Below are 14802 nucleotides of genomic sequence, written 5' to 3' on the forward strand. Positions count from 1 at the left end.
GTGTGGAAAGTGAATGTTTGTGTCATGGTTTCGGCGGGGGGCTCTAATGTGTGCACAGATGGCCAGGTCAGATTAGTTGAGCCGGTTATTTGTCTCCTCTGTCCAATCACTTTCTCTACAAGTCAGTCTGTCTACACTGGATGACAAGATTGCTTTTCTCTCACCTTTAATGGAGCCTGCACTAAAAAGCAGGTACTACCAAGAGGTCTGGAGTTATACATCCATCCCAACACCAGCCCTACTGTAAGCAGGACGAACACAACATCTATCTTTTGACCATCAAATACTGTATTCTTAAAATACTGTATCGTCCTGATTATAAGATATGTTTTTTTTCTGGAAACTACATTTAAAAAGTGATTGTTGTATTAAATTTGAACACATCAGACAGACATTCCTTTTAAATGGAAAGATGGTTTCCAACAGAATGTCGCATCATGGGTTGCTTGAAGACTTATTACTGCTAGACTAGCACTAGAGTTAGTTTTGGCTTGTATAACGTCTTTTACTGGAGGAAATAAATTCTTGATAAGTGACAACAATGTTTAAAGCTCGGACCTGACATAGGTAGTTGTGATTTTGTTTAAATATGGGGATAATGGCACACATTCTTTCAAGGAATAAGTTCATAGTGTTGCACTTATTTGTACTCAGGAAAACTGAGAGAAATAGTTGTTGAAACAAATGAAAAGGAAAGCTTGAGAAAGAAGTTCACCCTACTTACTTTCTCACCTACACACACCTGGCCAATCAGAGTCTGAAGTCAATTCAGATACCAGAAATGTGTGGGGTGTTTAATACATCCCACTCAATTTCACCACAACAGAGCTAAATAAATTACTTCCATTTCATATCTTCGTAGTGAATACCCAAGACAGATTCTCAGTAGTGCTTTAACAGCATTACAAACTAACGCTGACAAAATGACCAAAATCAACACCTTTCTGACACAAAAAACTAATATTACCAGCAGTCAAACAAATCCTAAATGTAATCAAAATGTTTAGCATAGAAATATCAGCACCAAACCCACACAGAACACCTACCAGCAGGTGAGGATGCTGGCGGAGGTGAAGAGGATGATGGGTACTGGGTAGGAGGCACACAGCAGGCCGTGGCGGTAGAAGGCAGCCGAGATCTTCTCTCTTAGCTGCTCGCGCAGCGTCATCCTGACGGACGGGGTCAACTCCCGGCCATTGGGAAGCACTGCGCGGCCGAGGACGGTGCGCCGCGGGGCATCCAGGGACCTGGAGGAGTGAGTGAGACAACAGTTTAATCACTGGTTTGCCTTTCACATGTAGAAGCTACTGTAATGTGTACCAATGACCCACATACAGTCACCTCTACATCACAGACGTCTAGACAGGTATAAATATCAATTATTATGCTAAAAACAAGACCCAACAGTAGGGATGAGCCGAATGTTCGCCCACCCAAATTAAATTAAATAGAATAAAAAAACCAAACAAACAAAAAAAGAACATTCGGTGTTCGGCCTAATACATCAAAAGACAGAAGAAATTTCACCAAACAATTACGTTGACATGTCGGCAGTGTGGAAGCATTTTAAAGTGTCCGAGAAAGACGCAAAAATGGCCGTTTGCAGACACTGTTCTGCTGAATTGTCTCCTAGCACATCCACTCCATCTGTGGCTGACTTCTTAGAAAAGGCAACAAACGGTCTGACCCGCTTTGAGTGTTTTTGCCACTCGTTTGTGAAAAGGCGATTATGCTAGCTGCACCTAAATTTTGAGTGCACACTTATTCTGGTAAATCCACTGTAACGGACCAGTGCGAGCTGACAGGCAGGTTAGCGACTTTATCCTGTCAATTTCTCTCTTTACAAAGACAAGTGTTGCAGTAGGAGAGTCCTACCTGAAGAGAGGCTATCGAGTCTTCATGTTACGCCATACGAGAACCACATCCAACATTATTAATCAAACTGGGTCGGACTTGATGAATTTAGCTCAAGGATACACGTGTGTGTGGAAAGTGAATGTTTGTGTCATGGTTTCGGCGGGGGGCTCTAATGTGTGCACAGATGGCCAGGTCAGATTAGTTGAGCCGGTTATTTGTCTCCTCTGTCCAATCACTTTCTCTACAAGTCAGTCTGTCTACACTGGATGACAAGATTGCTTTTCTCTCACCTTTAATGGAGCCTGCACTAAAAAGCAGGTACTACCAAGAGGTCTGGAGTTATACATCCATCCCAACACCAGCCCTACTGTAAGCAGGACGAACACAACATCTATCTTTTGACCATCAAATACTGTATTCTTAAAATACTGTATCGTCCTGATTATAAGATATGTTTTTTTTCTGGAAACTACATTTAAAAAGTGATTGTTGTATTAAATTTGAACACATCAGACAGACATTCCTTTTAAATGGAAAGATGGTTTCCAACAGAATGTTGCATCATGGGTTGCTTGAAGACTTATTACTGCTAGACTAGCACTAGAGTTAGTGTTGGCTTGTATAACGTCTTTTACTGGAGGAAATAAATTCTTGATAACATTATTTGGGTCGGACTTGATGAATTTAGCTCGAGGATACACGTGTGACACCGTCAGGTTTTCAAAATAAGGTGTCTATACAGGATGGAAATAAGATTAATTGGATAATTTTCACAGAAAGTATAAAACATATTACATGTGTCCATTAAAAGTAACTGGACGCATGTAATTAACTTTACCGGACCCTCTCGGGCCTCGGACCCACCCCCATTGTCTCTCCAAATCCTGTGGGAAACACTGAGTGAAAAGCACATTTTGACTATTTAATTTATGCAATGGTAAAAAAAAATATTGACAAAATAAATGGAAATAATGTGAACGTACTTGTTCGGTATTCGGCAATTTCATTATATTCAGTTTCGGCTTCGGCCAAGAATTTTCATTTCAGTGCATCCCTACCCAAGAGGGTGCTGTGGTATATCATAAAATCTATTAGACCTGGTGTGTTGAAAACATAGACTGTATATAAAAAGGTTGAAAATGTATCTATTAAAATTGTAATAATCAATAAATAATTTTGATTAAAAATACCAAACATTTGCTGCTTTATACACACACTGACACTCTTCTCTTTAATTCCTTTGTAAAATACTTTTTGGGGGGATTGCGTTGTTTGTTGTTGATGCCATTGTCCATTGGCGATGGCTGACAGACATCACAATGTTGAGCTGGCATTGCGATTGTCTACCAAATAACCAAAACCAAAATCTGCACTCTGTGTTCACTGTTGCTTCACCTGGTCCATGCTTGTAAAATATCCACCGTGTCCGTGACTTGTAACGTTTTTTACAGTGATGTCTATGCCAGAGTGAACACATGCCTTTAGAAGATGACCGATATCATCTTGCATGTCATTGGACAATTCATGTGGTACATCTAAAGACACACACACACACGAGCTCTTACAGGGTAGCTCTGTCCTGAACAGCTACTTGGCTACATACTTCAAGTGTTGCTCACTACAGGCACAGTGTGTTTTTCATTCAGGACAGCTCATATAGGGGTAAAACTACACAGCACTTAAACAAACAACTCATTCAGCAGCTAATTAAAGGTGCGGACACACTCCCACCCATTACATGCAAAACACGCAACTCCGGCTGAGCAGCTACACTGAAGCAAACAGATGTACTGTACTTGTCTCATTGAACTACCAGGTTCCCTGGAAACAGCCCTTGTTAGTGGACAGTGGGTAAATTCCACTTCCATTAAGGTATGAAAGAACAAAGGGATACACTGGCCAAGGGGGACTGTGATTCATGGATAAATGAATTGACATTAGTTTCACATATCTATTCTTCTAAGATAAGAGAATATCTTTAGGTCTTATAACTTCACTATCTGCTAACATGAGTAAGAAGTCAGTTGCAGCCCCAATGCTTTAAATGCATTCATTTATAGTAAGAAGTCCTTAAACAATGATAAACAGTTATTCTGTTGAGGACTGAAATAATCAGTTGATAAATAATTTAGTTCATCAACAGAAAATGAATCAGCAAATTTGGCAAATATTTTGATGATGATTGATCAATCTTTTTTACTTTCAAGTAAAATTCCAGTCACTGTTGCCAGCCTTTCCCATGTGAGGATTTGATGATTCTCTGTGTTTTATATAGTTGTAAACTGATTTTTGGGTTTTGGGACAAAAGACATTTGATGCTACTACAGGCTTTAGGAAATTGTGATTTTTTAAAAATTTTTTCCCCCCCATTTTCGGACATTTTCTGAACCATACAATTAATCGACTAATGGAGAAAATAATCAACAAATTAATCAATAGTGAAAATAAACGTTGATTGGAGCCACAGTCCTGATTCCTCATTAATGAATAGATGCTGCAGCTGATTGTTTGTGACTTTGCTCATCACCAGCCAGTTCCTCAGATATGGCAGCAATACTATGCACTGTATAATTTCAGTGACACTACAGTCAAGACAAAACGGTATGAAAATTTCACATCACAATTATAGTGACCAAAATTATCACAGTTATTAGTATTGTTAATATGTGCCGTAGAGTACTGATACACACGCCATAACTTTTATTTTGAAAACCACAAATACAATAAGCAACACTACGCAATTTGTTTGCATTAATAAAAAAACATTTATTAACAGCCAATATCTTATGTAAACGTATGAAAACCATGTCAAATGTGCATTAAAATGAAATGTTATGAAGTTTGACCGCATGAACTATTTACATAATTACAAAGAGGTCTTAAAGCAGCAGTAGGGAATTCTTTTAAAAATAACTTCTTGTCATTTTTGCTCCCAATGCAGAGAGCCGAAGTCGCTCCCCTTCCAGTGGACCACCATGGGACCTCATTCGGAATAAATATGTATGGTCAATGGCAGGAGACAACAGCTTTTTTGATCCCTTTTTTAATTGTGCCCTGAATTACAAATATGATGATTGTAAAGAAAGAAAGACAGTAAAGAAAGTCACAGTTTGTTCTAAAACTAAATGAAAATATGAAATTACAAAGACCACAAACCCAAAAGTTCCGTATGTGATAGCATAACTTTTTCTCTCAACGACCACTAACGTTACTGAAGCTAACATCTGTAAGAACTTCCATGTGTAGATGAGGTGATAAAAAGGACCAGGAATCATTGGATTAAACCAAAGTCCTTATAGGCAAATCCTGCCACTCGGCAGCCATCTTGGTAACGCCTCCGGGCAGTTATTTCGGACTAACAAGACCAGGCCCCTATCTGAATGAACAGGGAGAGAGCCATAACTGCACTTTCACTGGTCACTGGGACATAAAAACTTAACCGCCATCTTTGGCGTTACGGGCTTTCCCCGTAGAGTTGTACTGAGGATTCCTAAAGTGGCATGGCTGCTCTATAAAACGTCTCTGACTAAACACATCAAGCGAGAAACATTTGTTTGTGGAACATTTGGGCTGATATTTGTGTCAGTAGAGCTGAGAGTTCAGGCTCATATCGATGTGTGGGAAAGAGGTATGATGACAAAACGTAGGGAATAACATTTGACGGGAGACAGTGGTGTAATAGCCGCTGCAGGTGTTGTTGCAGCTGCCTCTGAAGCCTGGGGCGCTCTGCTCTGGACCGCAATACGTTGGAAGGGCGTCTTTGAGAAGACGAGTTGAAGCGAGAGGGGCCGGGGTCTTGGCGAGACCCCACAGGAGATGAGGTTTTGCAGGGCAACTGGCTCCTTCTTGTGGGATTGGTGGGAGGGACTTAGAGTGATACAAGCAGTAGAAAAAGATGTGAAAATTGTTACCGACTGCTGCTTTAAGAAGAAAGTCACAGTAACTGCAATGAGTCCAAAAATTGACATAAATACAGAGGATGTTTACTGTAGTATGTGCCGCTACTATGCATGAGACAAACCTCTTCAAATATGTAACACAAAAACGTCACTCATTTGGTTAGTTTTTAATTGAAATTTTGTTAGAATCATTCATGCAAAGAATTCTGTAAAATTATAACACAATATCTTCATACTGCCACAATATGATTCCTAAAAAAAGTAATAAGAACACTGATTTAAGATCAACAAGAAAAAATGTGAAATCTTTGCCATATGGGTGGTTCACTTAACTTCAAACAAAATCAGTTCCTTCCATTTCAACTCAATCTCGTGTTGACTTCTCTGCCCTATCTCAGCTCTTGACTCTCTGTTTACTCAGCAGACAGGTCCAGCACGGCCTACACACTGCTCTGTTATAAAGTTTAACTGGCTGTCCTGGGGCACATACTGCAGCTGGATTTGCACAGTATCTCATTCTACTGACCCTTACCAGCTCTCTCTTGCCTCAGCTTCTCACATGATGCCAATAAGCAGCACCATTTTATTTGTTAACATTCCAAAACACAACAGCAGCTCTGTCACATCAGACATTAACACGCTGTATCCATCATACAAGTCTTGAACTGTTCTGAGACCATACCTGCTAATTGGAGACCATGTTATCTCTCTTGCTCGCTGCCGTTTATGTCCCCTGAAAGCAGCAGCACTGGGTTTTTTTAGCTTAAGCGGTGCCTTGTGGTTAACATAGTACTCCCCTCTTGATTCAGACAGAGCGTGCGACTGCTCGGCTTGTCCCCCCGGGAGCAACGGAAACATTCCCTGGGAGGAATTTGCCTCAGCAGTCTCTTGATCTGCTGTTATAAATACTGTAAAAACAGCAACGTCCTGGCAAGCTTTCACAATGGGTTCTGCAAAGGTCAAAAGGGGCTTTGAAGTAAAGCCTTCCTGCTCCGTTTCTGTAGGAAAGTCGACTCTCACACAGTTTCTGGTCCTGCTCGCTGTCTGGCAAGGGAAAACTTTCAATGACTGCCTCCTGCATCTCTCATCTGTCTGTCCATTTCACTGCCTGCTGTGGCGTTACTCTACATGGGTGTTGCAGCGAGACCTGATTTGGCAAAGGATCAGCAGCATCTCCGTCAGGGAACTAATCCGGGATTGAGCCGATCGGAAACTCAACGAGCAGGGCTCAGGGCCTATGGCCACCCCCCACGGTTCCCTCCTCCTCGGGTACAAAGCCTGTCGGCAGTCTATCCAGTATGCTGTAGCACGGCAAGAAATTCACATCTCAAAGCATGACAAGTTTGACAGAGGGTTTAAAACCAAACCCTCACAACCTGAACTGAAAATGAACACCAGCCACAAAGCAAGTACAGGTACACTCTTGGCTGGTGAGTGTGTTCTCTTCAGCCTCTTTGGCAGGAGACCAGCAAGTGTTTAGAAATCCTATTCTGTCTGGCCGGCTGGTGTTTGTTGGGATACACCAGCTGCTACAGATGAGGGAATAAAAATTACCGTTCTGCTTAAACCCAGCAAACCACAAATAAATCTGAAACAGAGTGGAAAATGTCTCCTATTAAATAACCCTGTGCTTTTGCAAATACGTGCTAGGCAACTAATAATCTAACAAAGAACAGTCTATATTCCTCCCACGTGAGCAGCCAGCACATTTCCTTGCAAACAAAAACACACCCACAGACATGACCCACACAGCGGTTCACCTTGCAATGAGGAGATCATTGAGAGTCTCTGCAGCTTTATTTGGTGGCTTGCAGATTAAGGTAGATTTATAAATCCACATGCCTACAACATAGCTGTTAGCAAGCGGTAGACTGAGTTTGTGGATCAACTGTATCAAAGCCATTTCAAAAGAAGACAGTACACTTAGAAATACCCTACACTGGAATGGGAGATTTGGATAAAAGCAAAAAAAATACCAGCTTACCTCTTTTCAACACTTCCTAAAATGCCCAGCTTGAAAGCATCTCCAGGGTTTATAGATTTCAATGGCATAATCAACAACTTTCAGTATCATGCAATGCATTTACATGCCTTTCTCATTATCTTCAAGTGAATTACTGTAAGCAAAAAATTATACCAATGTCCATTTTCCGTAATATAACTGCATCGACATTCAATCCCACAATTGCATAATGTAGAAGCATGCTCCTCTGATCGGTGACTCCCATTAGACCCGTCGTAAATGTGACAAGCTCGACGTGGCTGGGCAGATTACTGCAACACGGTCTTTTACAACCGGAGCTATTGACAATAGAGATGCCCTGTCAATCAGTAACCATACTGTAATGACCAATGACAGGGAGTCTCTTTCTGCACAAAGATTTCTGTATGTCTGACATATTCTTTAGAGGAAAAAGAATGAATTGAGGATACACTATTTTTAATAAATTATATGTGCCTGTTATCATGCATGTATTTAACAGAATATTACAATACTTGGTAAAGTAGTTGTTTCCAGCACATCTAACTGCCTTTACGTTCTAGATCAAGTTAAACTAGCCAAAATGGTGAAACAGTTATTACAAGACAGTGAACACACACTGGGATTATGGGGCTGATGCAACCCTGTGGCAACATCACCTGCCAGGAACAAGCTAGGCCAGTGGTTCACAGCCAGGGCTTAGAGTGTCCAGGGGTGACAAACAAGATCCCAGGGCGGCCCTCAAATAAATAAAGGTTTTGCTTTTATCATGAGGGCAGTCTTTACAAAAAGACAAGGCAGAACATAAGAATTTATCTTAGATTGAGTGGTTCATCACAGGTTTCCCCTTCAGTAGAAATGCTACACAATATGCAACTGCATTCACATTCACCACAAAGCATTTGTTAGAGGAGTCTGTCTCTGGCAACGTCTCAACCAAAAAGCAGTGATGGCTTTTGTGAACAATTCCATAGTTTAAAAAGGTGCAGAAACCATTGGGCGCATGCAAATAATGGCACAGTTTTATCATCGATTCATTCGATTATCATCGATTTCCCCAAGATGACACAAATAAGCCAAACTGCTTATCCTGATTGGGCGATCGTATTTTCATAACTGAACCCCTTTTAACCTGCTGTCAAATGTCAACTCGCTAACTTAGCTAACAATCGTTAGTGAAAACAGCTAGCTAACGTTAGCTGCCAGCATATTGCAGGGTGTCTCAAACTTTCACAACACCTCTTTTATGACTTTGTCAAATCAGTCGAATTAAATACTAACACCTGAGTTTGCGACTTAAGAAAACAAAATGTATTAACTGTAAGACTTAACACAAAACTCTCTGATTGTTAGCGTTACCTGAGTGCGTGTTTGACTGAGGTGATTTCTTTCATAAACAGCACTCCATAACTAGATTATTTTGTAAAACTAAATGACCAATTTTATTCAATGCATTGTTATTTTTTTTATGTTCACTGCTACAACTAAATATACCCATAAAACTATAACGTTAAGTTGCCCTTAATTGTTGATTTCTGTAACGTTACCTGCAGACAACTTGTGATGACACCAAGCTTAAGGCTAACATACACCGCTAACGTTACTGTAGCAAGCGCCTAGCTGTTAGCTCCCCAATGAACCCAGGTCCCAATCAATATATATTTTACAAATGACCTAGAAAGGTTTGTGATAAATAAAAACGGGATCATACACCTCACAGGAGCCTAGCGTTTCAAACACCTGACCATGGCTGTCATTGTCAAACTATGAGAATAGTTACAGAAACAACGCTACCTAATTCCAAATGAACGCTCAAGTTAGCTTGTTTAACGTTAGCACAGTGACGACGTTAGATAGTACAACATCGTTTAGGATGTCCGGGGCTCATACTGATTTTGCAAATGATGCGTGTAACTGTGAGCCCAACAACTACAACCCCGCTGATATGAAGCATAATAACACTCAGTAACTAACATTATGTCACTAGACAGTTCAACAGCTCCCATGCTTTCCTCCGCACACGGAGCTAACTTTCGCAATGCCGCTAATGCTAACAGGTCATAGCCACAAATGTTTATACACTTGCCTGGACAAACTTCAGAGATCCCAGATGTAGTTGTTGCTGAGGTTCGCCTGGCCAAACCGACAAGCAACCGCCGTATTATTCCTTTGTTTTGAAAAGCAGCTAATGGCTAACCTGTATGCCTCGAACGTGATGCTGGCGTGCAAGAGCAGCGTCTCAATTCTACTGGTTGTCAAATCCCAGAGAGCCCTCTCCACTTCGACCTCTCACCCTGCAGTGTGGAGAGCAGGGACAGGGCGACCTCTAGTGTGGATGCAGACAATGACAACTTTTTGCATTGTTTTATCAGACAAATTATTTTATTTAACCAAGATCCAGCGGCGTTACAGCTCCATTCAGTGGTAAGATGATTCTGGGTGGCAATAAACAGATAATTTATTTATTATTATTCTTCCGGCCAAATACCCGCAGTCCGTGTGGCCAATGTTGTTGTATGTTCTTTATTGGTCTACAGCGTAACTATCAGTTACTTAGAGTTAGTTCAGTCAACAAGAAAAGACTACTCACACCTTCAGCAGACCAGCCCGTTTGTCAGACTTATAGCGAATGGCAAGAGCAGTCATCCTATTTGATTCGAACACGGGTCTACATGGTACCAAACATGCAACTTTTGACTGCAACACCAAAGAGCCGGGCTCATGGGTGCACTTCAGTGTGACGGCCACTATGGTTGGGTATGCTCTTGGACTGCCATACCAGTGAGCCTGGCTCTTTGGCATTGTGGTCAAAAGTTGTATGTTTGGTACCATGTAGACCCGTGTTCCAGTACGGGTAGGGTGACCGCTCTCGCCCTCCGCTACAGGATTGAGATGCCATTTTGTTTTCCCTTCACGTATTTAAATAGCTGAAACAAATCTGAGAAGTGGGCAGCGATTCAGAGGTCTAGAACCAGGCTATGAGCTGGCAGGATCACAGTGTCCTTTCTCCAGAGAGTCCGGGGTCCAGACTGGGTAGTTGACACTAGCGAGCATCCAAACATAAAGCCTGGCTAAGGCTGGTAAATTTGTCTAGTTCACCAGCCACTTTGGCAGCTAAACAACCAACATTTGTGTTGTCTGGTGATATTGCAATATAACAGTCTGTTGTCACATGTAAAAGAGACAAAAGGCAAACAAGGACATTGAAAGGTGGAACTAGAGAACAGCACTGGACGTCCCACGAGCAAAGAAGGAGGCTCCTTTATCATGGACCTTGTACTGAAAGAGTTTCTTCTGTGTGTACTGCCCATCACCTTGTCTCCTCCTCCAACACACTTCCACCTGAAAACAAAGCACACTTTTGGTTAACTTTTTTATTGCAGGAATTAAACATCTTTTTCTGTGTCTTGTGCTGAACCCTTTGCAATATAGGATACTGTAGATACTGTATGTAACCTTTTAAGTGTATCATCATTTTAACTTAAAAGTTACTGATACTGTCTGTGCATGGATTTCTTTCCAATATTAATACTTTATTAATGCATTATCTAGCGCCACGAATGGAGCTGGCTGCCACATGTTGCAGCACCCCTTTACTACTACTACTAATTTTTTATCGCACTGCACCACCAAGTCAAATTCCTCTGTACATTAGGCAAATAAAGAGATTCTTATTCTGATTTTTAAGCAAAAATGACTGAAGTCACTGATTTCAGCTTCTCAAATGTTAACTTTTGTCCTCTATGGTAGTTAACTGAAACTTTGGTAAAGTGTAATGAAACATTTTCAAAATTTCCAGCACATCAACAGATATATAAATGAACTGGCAGATTAATCAATAATGAAAATAATCTTCAGTCGCAATATAGTATAATATACTTGGACTACAGGCACATCTATGCAGTGTTAGAAACTGTTCAATCACAATCGGAAACACTGCATGTATGAATGAACCCACACACCTGCCCGTGTATGTCTCTGCAGTAGCCAGTGGGGAGACCCTGTACATGAAGACTGAGGCTACACTGATGGGTCAGGCCCTTCAAAAGCCTTTCTGAGCCTTCATCATCTCCGTCATCTTCCTCTTCTTCCCCATTACCGCGTGCCACCATCACCACATTGCCCTGAAGTCATAGTCAAAGTTATGATGACGGGACAGAGTTATTATTGGAGCTGTCCACTTTCTGCTAACCCCTTTATTAAACATAAAGCAAGCCAGTGCTAAATAGTAAATACATGTTATGACTACACAGAAACACAAATGCCATTTTAAACCACAACCAGCTCACCCGTGGCCTGTAAAATGTCTCAAATAAAACCAAAGTGGGGAGGTTTTGGTCAGGCAAGCTTCATTTACATGGCAAAATTAACTTTAATTCACCACAATCCAAAACAAGCAAATACAATCACGCTCTGACAGCGAGAATCTAACCTTCAGCTGGGAGCAGACGGTGGCTCGGCAGTAGTGGCTGAAGTCCAGCACGGCTCCAACGCTCACCCCCAGACTCAGCAGCACACTAATGTCATCCACCAGCAACACCGGGGGTCCCCACTCCTCTGCCCCATCTGTCTCTTCTTCCCTGCCACCAGAACTGCTCACACCGGACCGGACAAACTCGTACAGACTCTTCAGGCCAACAGCAGGATCCCTAAAGATTGGGACATGAGGGAGATTGAGATTATGACAGAGGTGAGAAAGAGGCAACAAGGTCTCAGACAGGGATAGGTCTGGAAATATGTGAAAAGCTCTATATAATTTTGCATCTTGAAATGTTCTATGACGCAAATGTATTATTGTTGAATTAGTAATCCAGACAGATACACATTTCTAAAAATAAATAAGTTTGCGCAGGTATAAAAAAACAAAAATAAAGTTGCAACAACATTACATTACTGTGTGTACCTGAGGAAGTCCATGGCTTGACTTCCTGTGTTGGTTTCTTGAGGAATCAAAACAGACAGCGACTCTTTCAGTCCTTCTAGAAAAACCAGCTGACCTTTTTCTTTTGCTTGTGCTAGGCTTACACCCTGTAGACACACAATTCACACACAGATTCAACGTCATCACTTGTGCACCAAGCTAAAGGCTAACATTGCTAACAAGCCGCTAACTATGTTCTCAACTAACTGAGTGAACCCAGGCCACAATTAATATGTATTTTACAAATTACCTAGAAAGGCTTGTGATAAGCAACAATGCCACGAGGGGCTAGTTTTACAGATTAAATGTCATCATACCTAAAACTAAAAGCCAAAGAATAATAGCCAAGCAAGCACATCAGCATTTGACTACCAAGTAATATGTGTCAAATTATAAAAAACACACATTATTTTTGTCTTTTAATCCAGTGCTCATCTTGAGTTTAATATTGGAAAATGCTTAAAAACAAAATGTGTGTGACCACAAATGATGTTATAATATATTAGTGACATGAAAAGAACAGCTTTAATGGTCAATGTATGTTTTAAAAGGAGGAGACATAGATAATGCAGAATATGATTCAGCCGAATGAGTGCATAACTAACTAAATAAATAATTAGACTGACAGGTTGGTAAATATTACCGTTACATGTTATGTCTTGAAATAACACTCTTCTCTTCTCTCTGTTAAATGAGACTACAGCACAGTGGTGACAGCAATGGAGACTCACCAATCTCTGACTGACTGCACTGTAATGATTGAGGGACTGCACCAGACCTAGAAACCAGACTTTGCAGCGTGCTGAAATAAAACAAAAAAACAACAGAGACACCAGCTGTGGTTCAAACTTGTCAGACCTGAATTAACGGTTTCTATCATTTTAATAACAAACTGACAGGTGATAACTCACCTCGTAGGTACAAAGAGAGGAAGTGGTGAATGAGGAAAGAGGCATCACTCTGTCGGTCTGAGACCAAGATAAATTCTCCCTGCAGGTTCGGACGAAGTAGCAAACTTAGACAAATATAAATATCATTTTACGGCTAACGTTAAGTTACACAGCTGCAAAAGACTGCTGCATATACAACAGAAACTCACATATAGTAACGCTACCATAATAGAACAGTGTGGTGTTACATCCCAATAAAGGTATGTGTAATGTTACATGTTCCTCACCTGTGTGAAACTTTCGGGAGTAGTGTTCAAGATACTGTTGAGCTCTGGAAACATAACGTTAGCTAGCGTTAATCTTACTAGCTCACCTCACTGTAACTAATACAAGCTAAACAGTTTGCCAAAGTGTGCCAAAATAACGCTTCAAAAATAGGAGTTGTTAGCGGGAAATGATCTCAAAATGTGTCACACGTCAGAGATTTCACTTTACTCCACAATTTGACAGCTTCCCTCTGTATTAGCTGCTGTGCTAAATGTCAAGTAACGTTAGCATGCTACCAAAGATGAGTTTTAAAAAACAACGCAAGAGGTCTCACTCTCCAGCCTTTTGGACCGCGGAGAGGCTAGTAACAGTTTACTGTTGCATAAATATCTTTCGATTCAGACTTACAAGTTTTATAAACTCTTTAGACGTCTACTACACACACACACATTTAAAGACTGAATTGTACGTTTCCATGTATGTTTTCCATGCGTATTTGTTTTTCGAAAACCAACCAGTTGAGGCAGAGTGGGCTTCATGGTGAACGCTATTTTGATAGACGATCTTTGCTAGCACATGGCGACTTCTTCGATGTTTTTCCTCGTATTAATGTGTAATAGTAGTAGCAGTAGCACTGTAGTAATAGTAGACAAACAGTATAGCAGTAATGGTAGTTGTGGTGACTAGAAGTACCAGCTACATGCAAGAATAAAGTCAGCCACATTTAAAGTTTTTTTTTTTTTTTTAAATTTTAAGATCTGTATTCTTTTTTTTTTATTTTATTTTTTTATTTATTTAATTATGTATTGATTTGTCACCGGGCCGGACAGGGGGGCAGACACGGGGATGGGGGGGCACAAACAGACAGCACAGAGAAAGGACAACACCTGCAAGAGAAGGGGGAAACGGGGATGGAGGGTGGGGACAACAGGGAAAAGCTGTGGGAAACACCAATTGCAGAAAGCAACAAAACCTGCAAGAGAACAG

At 40.9% G+C, this 14802-nt stretch overlaps 2 protein-coding genes across 4 annotated transcripts in view; both read right to left on the reverse strand.

Annotated features, from left to right (window-relative positions):
• The window catches only part of LOC123968770 (SREBF chaperone), a 49661-nt gene extending 39675 nt beyond the window's left edge, over positions 1–9986 (reverse strand). The window contains exons 1-2 of one of the 2 annotated variants that reach the window (XM_046045702.1): positions 9935–9986; positions 1047–1247 (exon numbers count right to left, since the gene is read on the reverse strand). In XM_046045702.1, coding sequence (XP_045901658.1) covers positions 1047–1168 — 122 coding nt within the window. In that variant the 5' untranslated portion in view covers positions 1169–1247; positions 9935–9986. Of the gene's footprint in view, positions 1–1046; positions 1248–9823 lie in introns of both variants that reach the window. The other variant, XM_046045701.1, reaches the window with a different exon arrangement.
• Positions 9987–10097: 111 nt separating this feature from the next.
• On the reverse strand, positions 10098–14121 carry elp6 (elongator acetyltransferase complex subunit 6). 2 transcript variants are annotated; one of them, XM_046045061.1, is made up of 7 exons: positions 13836–14119; positions 13570–13648; positions 13390–13460; positions 12641–12765; positions 12170–12386; positions 11700–11861; positions 10098–11079 (listed from the first exon to the last, which is right to left on the reverse strand). In XM_046045061.1, the coding sequence occupies exons 1-7, from the start codon at positions 13887–13889 to the stop codon at positions 10954–10956; spliced, it is 834 nt and encodes a 277-aa protein (XP_045901017.1). In that variant the 5' UTR covers positions 13890–14119; the 3' UTR covers positions 10098–10953. The 2 variants fall into 2 exon arrangements, with proteins under 2 accessions (XP_045901017.1, XP_045901018.1); XM_046045062.1 differs by lacking the exon at positions 11700–11861 and having other exon boundaries at positions 13836–14121.
• Between the last annotated feature and the right edge of the window lie 681 nt (positions 14122–14802).

This window comes from Micropterus dolomieu, linkage group LG03 (genome assembly GCF_021292245.1).
Source record: "Micropterus dolomieu isolate WLL.071019.BEF.003 ecotype Adirondacks linkage group LG03, ASM2129224v1, whole genome shotgun sequence".
In the NCBI taxonomy this organism is placed as follows: Eukaryota; Metazoa; Chordata; class Actinopteri; order Centrarchiformes; family Centrarchidae; genus Micropterus; species Micropterus dolomieu.

What these genes read in the sequence shown, in the direction of transcription:
- elp6 (XM_046045061.1), bottom strand. Translation starts at nt 13,889, where the DNA reads ATGTTTCCAGAGCTCAACAGTATCTTGAACACTACTCCCGAAAGTTTC. An exon ending in CTCCCGAAAGTTTCACACAG is followed by an intron (nt 13,649 to 13,835) that starts GTGAGGAACATG and finishes CCGAACCTGCAG; the next exon opens with GGAGAATTTATCTTGGTCTC. An exon ending in CCGTCTGCTCCCAGCTGAAG is followed by an intron (nt 11,862 to 12,169) that starts GTTAGATTCTCG and finishes CTATGACTTCAG; the next exon opens with GGCAATGTGGTGATGGTGGC.